This window comes from Somniosus microcephalus, chromosome 8, assembly GCF_052327205.1.
Source record: "Somniosus microcephalus isolate GS21.2 chromosome 8, FLI_Smic_1.0, whole genome shotgun sequence".
Classification (NCBI taxonomy): Eukaryota; Metazoa; Chordata; class Chondrichthyes; order Squaliformes; family Somniosidae; genus Somniosus; species Somniosus microcephalus.
Genome location: NC_140994.1, coordinates 31,821,178 through 31,828,403, shown reverse-complemented (window position 1 = coordinate 31,828,403; position 7,226 = coordinate 31,821,178). Strand labels below are relative to the sequence as shown.

General features: G+C 44.9%; 1 protein-coding gene across 2 annotated transcripts in view; it reads right to left on the bottom strand.

Moving 5' to 3' along the window:
* Positions 1-1,001: 1,001 nt before the first annotated feature.
* The window catches only part of afap1l2 (actin filament associated protein 1-like 2), a 301,922-nt gene continuing 295,697 nt past the window's right edge, over positions 1,002-7,226 (bottom strand). For both annotated transcript variants that reach the window (XM_085994440.1, XM_085994441.1), the window contains one exon: positions 1,002-7,224. In XM_085994440.1, coding sequence (XP_085850566.1) covers positions 7,198-7,224 — 27 coding nt within the window. In that variant the 3' untranslated portion in view covers positions 1,002-7,197. The remainder of the gene's footprint in view (positions 7,225-7,226) is intronic.

Here is a 7,226-nt window from a genome sequence, read left to right as displayed (position 1 = left end):
ACTGCTTTCTCAACCTGCCCTGCCACCTTGAACGATTTTTGCACACATACCCCCAGGTCTCTCTGTTCTTGCACCCCCTTCAGGATTGTACCATTTAGTTTATTTGTTCTCTCCCCATTCTTTCTACCAAAATGTGTCACTTCACACTTTTCTGTGATAAATTTCATCTGCCATGTGTCTGCCCATTCCACCAGCCTGTCTGTCTTCCTGAAGTCTATCACTCTCCTCCTCACTGTTCACTATACTTCCAAGTTTTGTTTCACCTGCAAATTTTGAAATTGTGCCCTGTACACCCACGTCCAAGTCATTAATATATACCAAGTAAAGCAGCGGTCCTAGTACCGACCCCTGGGGAACACCACCTTCTTCCAGTCCGAAAAACAACCGTTCACCACTACTCTCTGTTTGCTGTCACTTAGCCAATTCCGTATCCATGCTGCCACTGTCCCTTTTATTGCATGAGCTTCAATTTTTCTGGCAAACCTATTTTGTGGCACTTTGTCAAATGCCTTTTTGAAATCCATGTACACTATATCAACCGCATTACCCTTATAAACCCTTTCTGGTACCTCATCAAAAAACACGATTTGCCTTTAAAAAATCCGTGCTGGCTTTCCTTAATTAATCCACTCTTATCCAAGTAACTGTTAATTTTGTCCCTGATTACGGTTTCTAAAAGCTTCCCCACTACCTTCTCTGCAATCAACTGATGCTGCACAGGACAGAGGGCATCAGCACCCGACCACATTGCTGCCCGGGAGGCTAGGGATGGCCACACCATGGCTAGATTTACTTCACTTGACGCTATACACCCTGGTTGCCACATGATGTGCCAGGTTGGCACCACCCCACACCAACACCATAAAGCATCCATATAATGCCCAAGCCATTCCTTTCACACTCATCACCACTGAGGGGTGGGTACCGTTAGGTCTCACCATTCACTGCAACTCACTAAGCCACTTCCAAAGGTTCACACAAATCTGTCCAAGAACGCAAAGTGTTGAAAATAAAGGTTTTAATGTTTGACACCACATTAACAGAAACTTTACATGAACATTGCATAAAACACCCAAGTGCCTACCCTTGCGTGTTGTTAGTTGGTATGATTGCACGAGGATGAGGGTGGGTGTGAGGGGTGACTAGTGAAATGGGGATGTGATAGAGAGGGATGGGTGAAGGTGCAAGGTAAGTTGGTGAGTAAGGATGTGCAGGAGTAGGGTAGGGAAGGCAGAGTGATGGGAATGTGATCAGAGGCATAGCAGGATGAGGTTGAGTGTGGCTTTGTACTAACGTTTCGTGATCTACTGAGATCATTGAAAGGTTTGCGCCACTGCAGCCTGGTCTTCATAACCACATCCCTGCTTGTGCTCTCCTGTGCAATGTGCAACCAGGCTGTGTTGATCTCCTGGGGACGTCCCTTCCGCCAATGGGAAGGGAAGAGAACCTCCCTGCATGCTGCGACTCCCTCCATAAGCATATGGAGGGAGTCATGGGAGAGCCCGGGTGCAGCCCTGTGCCTTTGTGCAGTGCTCGTCAGTGTTTGCAGCACCTCAATGCTGTAGAATACTGACAGCACAAATGTCAAAATAAAGTTGGCCATGGTCCCTTTAAGGAAACTGGCTGATGACGCGTCATCAAATGACATCACCAGACCTGCTTCCTCTAATTGGCTGGGAAACGCATTGGGCGGGCTTAACAAGCCCAATCAATGTCAAATTCATTTTAGACAGCGGGATGGAGCCAGCAGCGGGGTCGGGACCCGCCACGGTAAGTAGAATCGCAGCCCAAATGTCTATTGGCTCTAAACTTACTATAAAATAAAACTAGGAACCAAGCTAAACCTAAACTCATAAATCCATTACACAAGGATAGCGACTGTCATGTTGCAGGATGTGTTTCAACCATTCTCCACAGAATGGATTTGAAAATATGACTTACTTTTAATTTTTTTTAAGCATAGTGTATTCCCGCAAGTTAAAAAAGGCACCTAGATGAAAGGTGGTTAGTATGCTAAATGCAAGTTGTTTTCCCAGAGATTAAACATTAAACAATTTATTAGCTTGTTTGGGTAATCAGAGAACACCTCACGTGCATTGGGACAGTTTTCTACTGCTGGTGACCTATTTCTTGCTTAAAAACAGGCAGCCACCAATTTAAAATCGGGGGACGGGGGTGAGAGGGTGCGAACTCAATCGCCCCATTGACGCTCAAGGCCCACCTGTTGCAATTTTCAGGCAGGCAAGCCTCTGGCCCCCCTCAAACCGGCGGGAAGCTGCTCAAATATGCAAATCGGGGTGTTACGCAGTTGTCGGACCCTGATTACAATTTTCAGGCACCAACGGGTGAAGCGTGCGCTGTGCAGGTGTTGAGCAGACACTTCAATGGTCCTTGAAGGGACTGCTGGAGGCTGCTCAAAAAAACGGCCGAGGAAGCGTTCAGTTTCTTTTGTGGTGAACTACTGGGCTCCTCCAATGAGCTGGTGCTGGCCCAGTTGAGGCTCCTCCCAAGATCAATCACCCCTCCGCCCAGCGTGGGAGCCAGCCAATTTCCGGTTCTCCCAATAACCGACGAGCTGCAGTGGGACGTCCTGTTGGCACCAACACCTCACCGGCTTCACGTTAAGGAAGCTCAAGCCAGCACTAACAGCCACTCCACCAACGTCGCATCCATTTTGGACGTTACTTGAAAATTGTCCTCATTGTGGTGGAAAGCCCTTTGATCCCAGTCTGTCTGTGAAATAGAGTGGAGGTTTTTGAAGCAGGAAGTCTGCCAGGGTTTGTTAAAGAAAAAGCTGTGAGGTCCTCCACTGGGGTAAAGTGATTGGAAATGTTGGAGGAATGTTAGAATTCATCTTTAAGTCAAGTAGAACATCTCATTGATGTGGGGAAGGGTGGCGTGCTCTTTATTTCAGCAAAGTGAATCTGATAATAACTTTTGCTCTGTGTCCACTCATTGTGAAATAAAACAACAAAATAATTTGTAACAACCATTGCATCACCAAGTAGTGTGTCAGCAACCACGGAAGTTGGCAGCTACTGTTTGAGCCCAGGAAGCATAGAATCCTACAATAGTACAGCACAGAAGGAGGCCATTCGGCCCATCGAGTCTGCGGTGGATCGTCCTGAGAGCAATCCAGCTAGTCCCACTCTCTGGCACTTTTCCCATATCACTGCAGAAGCTGGGATTGTTCTCCTTAGAGCAGAGAAGGCTAAGGCGATTTGATAGAGGTGCTTAAAATCATGAAGGGTTTAGGTAGAGTAAAGAAAGTGATACTGTTTCCAATGGCAGAAGGGTCGATAACCAGCAAGCACAGATTTAAGGTGATTGGCAAAAGAACCAGAAGCAAATTTTTTCCTATTCAAGTATTTATTCATAGAGTCATAACGGCACAGAAGGAGGCCATTCGGCCCATCGAGTCCGTGCCGGCTCTCTGCAGAGCAATCCAGTCAGTCCCATTCCCCCACTCTATCCTTGTAGCCCTGCAAGTTTATTTCCCTCACGTGCCTATCCAGTCTCCCTTTGAAAACATCGCGTGTCTCCGCTTCCACCACTTCCGTCGGCAGCGAGTTCCAGGTCCTCACCACTCGCTGCGTAAAAAAGTGTTTCCTCGTATCTCTTGCCCAAAACCTTAAATCTGTGTCACCTAGTCCTTGTACCATCAACTAGTGGGAACAGCCTTTCCATGTCTAGCCTATCCAAACCCGTCATAATCTTGTACACCTCGAACAAATCACCCCTCAACCTCCTTTGCTCTAATGAAAACAAACCCAGCTTCTTCAACCTGTCCTTGTAGCTAAGATCCCCCATCCCCGGAACCATTCTGGTAAATCTCCCCTGCACCCAATTCAATTCCTTTTTGAAGGCTACTATTGAATCTGTATCCACCACCCTATGAGGCAGTGCATTCCAAATCCTAACCACTCGTTACGTTAAAAAAAAAAAATTCTCATATTGCTTCTGGTTTTTCTGTCCATTCACCACAGCTCTCTGTTTTCAGATTGTGAAAGCTGTAAAGGACCAAAAAAGAAAGATGTCGATACAACATTCACACTGGCAATGTCTACTGCTGAATGGACCTGGTGTCTCATACTTTAAAGCAAGCTGCCTATTCTCAGTGTGCTGATACTGTAAAGGATGTTATTACTGTGTTGTGAAGATCACAAGCAGAGATTACATTTTAAATTTAATATTTTGTAATTATAATATGTTTTAGTAAACAACAAATATTTTTAAAGGATTTTAACTGAGCCAATTAACATTTCTCATTGGTTAGGTGTTGGGTAGGGGCTGATAAAGGCACTAGTATCAGTAAGAAGCCCCATATCCATCACCAAGACCACCTACTTCCACCTCCGTAACATCGCCCGTCTGCAGCCCTGCCTCAGTGCATCTGCTGCTAAAACCCCCATCCATGGCTTTGTTAGCTCTAGACTCGACCATTCCAACGCTCTCCTGGCCCGCCTCCCATCTTGCACCCTCCGTAAACTTGAGCTCATCCAAAACCCTGCTGCCCGGATCCTAACTCGCACCAACTTCCATTCACCCATCACCCCTGTGCTTGCTGACCTACATTGGTTCCCGGTCCGGCAACGCCTCGATTTTAAAATTCTCATCCTTGTTTTCAAATCCCTCCATGGCCTCGCCCCTCCCCATCTCTGTAACCTCCTCCAGCCCCACAACTCTCCGAGATCTCTGTGCTCCTCCAATTCTGGCCTCTTGCACATCCCCGATTTTCATCGCTCCAACATTGGCGGCCGTGCCTTCAGCTGCCTAGGCCCTAAGCTCTGGAATTTCCTCCCTAAACCTCTCCGACTCTCTGCCTCTCTCTCTCTTCTCCTTTACGACGCTCCTTAAAACCTACATCTTTAACAAAGCTTTTGGTCAGCTGTCCTAAGATCTCATGTGGCTCGGTGTGAAATTTTATTTGATGACGCTCCTGTGAAGCGCCTTGGGACGTTTTGCTTTGTTAAAGGCGCTGTAAAAATAAAAGTTGTTGTTCTCAGTCTATTGAACAAAGAAAAACAGAGCACATCTCTCTAAAATGGAAATCTCACATTTATAGTTCTGGAATATTTACAGACCTATTAAGTCTCAGTTGGAAATTTAAACTATCAGGAAAAATATTATTTGAAAAAAAAATCTAAATGTAATAACTGTAGAGACAAGCCAGCAGGAAATGAATCGCAATAACCGAATAAATAGAGTAAATATAGAAAAATTATGCAAATGAGAATGTGTGTTCATAACATCACTCACCCGGTATTGTCACACACATATATAAATAATATTTAATTGAGACGAGAACCACCATTCACTGAGTTTAAACTGCCTGCATCACTGTCTTCAGCAACTGCTGAATTAAATACACCAACTGCAGAGTTAGAATATGGGGAAAAATATTATTTATTTCAAGAAATCTGGCATAACTAATTCTCCCTTTTATAGTTCTGTTACTGGTATATAACAAATGTGCTTTTGTAACTGTTCACAAGTAAGAATATGTATTTACAATTTTGCAAAGAGAGAAAAGAGAAATCACAAATTTTAAAGGTGCCATGTCATCAGGGATTTCTGGATTGCATGCCAGAAATTTCTGATTATAAACGGAGTGAATGCGAGACAGTGCTGCTGGAAGTACAGCCAGCTGAGTAGTATCAAAGTTGGCAAGAGATAGACAGAGGCTTTAGCACTTTTTCTTTACAGTTTTGTTCAATTGCCATGTTTTTTTTTGTGAAACTCTTTGCTTTGGTAAAAAGAAAGTTTCTTCTTTTGCGCCGCATTTAGACACCACAAGCCACAGGCAAAATGTTCTATTTGATCTATAGAAGATGATATTGTCTCTATCGCTGATTTCTATGTAACTCTTGTTGTCAACCACTTAATGAGAGGGATTTCCACAGGCAGGGCTAGCCTGACCTGTTATTACTCTCAATGATGGGTTTCTCTGCTACTACGGAGAGCTGTATCTGGCAGCCTAGCAAGAACTAGTAAGATTCAGCCATCGCAGGCAGGCTTCCTGGAAGGTCAAAGAAGACTGGAATTGAACCCTGAGCTTGATATTTCAGTCTCAAACTATCTCCACAACCCTAAATTAGTTCTAATATTTCTTCTCTTCTTAGGCAGTCCCTCGGAACCGAGGATGACTTGCTTACTCACTAAAATGAGTTCTCCGGTGACTGATGAGTCCAATGTGGGACCTGCAGTCTCTGTCACAGGTAGGGTGGTTGAAGGGGAGGGTGGGTGGGGTGCTTGTGTTGACGTGCGCTCCTTCCGCTGTTTGCGCTTGGCTTCCGCTTGCTCCCGGCAAAGAGACTCGAGGTGTTCGGCGCCTTCCCGGATGCTTCTCCTCCACTTTGTGCGGTCTTGGGCCAGGGATTCCCAGGTGTCGGTGGGGATGTTACACTTTTTCAAGGAGGCTTTGAGGGTGTCCTTCAAGTGTTTCCTCTGCCCACCTGGGGCTCTCTTGCCGTGCCGGAACTCCGAGTAGAGCGCTTGTTTTGGGAGTCTCGTATCGGGCATGCGGACAATGTGACCCGTCCATCGGAGCTGATCGAGCGTGGTCAAAGCTTCAATGCTGGGGATGTTGGCCTGAGCAAGAACACTGACGTTGGTGCGCCTATCCTGCCAATGAATTTGCAGGATCTTGCGGAGGCAGCGTTGGTGGTACCTCTCCAGTGCTTTGAGGTGCCTGCTATACATGGTCTAATATTTAGGAACAGGATTGTGTGCTTCTTTCATACTACTCAACTGTCTCAGGGCATCATCATGTAATAATATTTGAATAAACAGGAATTTTTAACTTGCAAGTCAAATATTCCTTATGTCACAGGACTTGTAAGCACCAAAAAAAATCAATCAGACATTTGTTGTACTGAATGACTTAAGACAGTATTTAGTTGCTAAACATTAAAGTTTGCTAGAAGTTATACCCACAGTTTTCTTAAGCATACAATTTTCAATGCTGAAATAAAGAGCCTCCAAAATCTTCAGATGCTTTGTAGTAATGGTCCATGATGTTAGTATGTGAGTTCCTGTTGATGACTGGGGCAGTAGAAGCTTTCATATATGAAAAAGTGTGCCAAGTACTAGTGGCTTTCTATATCTGCCTTCCATGAATAGATGACCAAAAATATCTCTCAGTTCCAAAGGCTACAGTTTTTTGCTTTTATAGTCCATCCTCATTCAAAATATTTTCTAGCTGGTAGCTTTCTTTTCCCATTCCT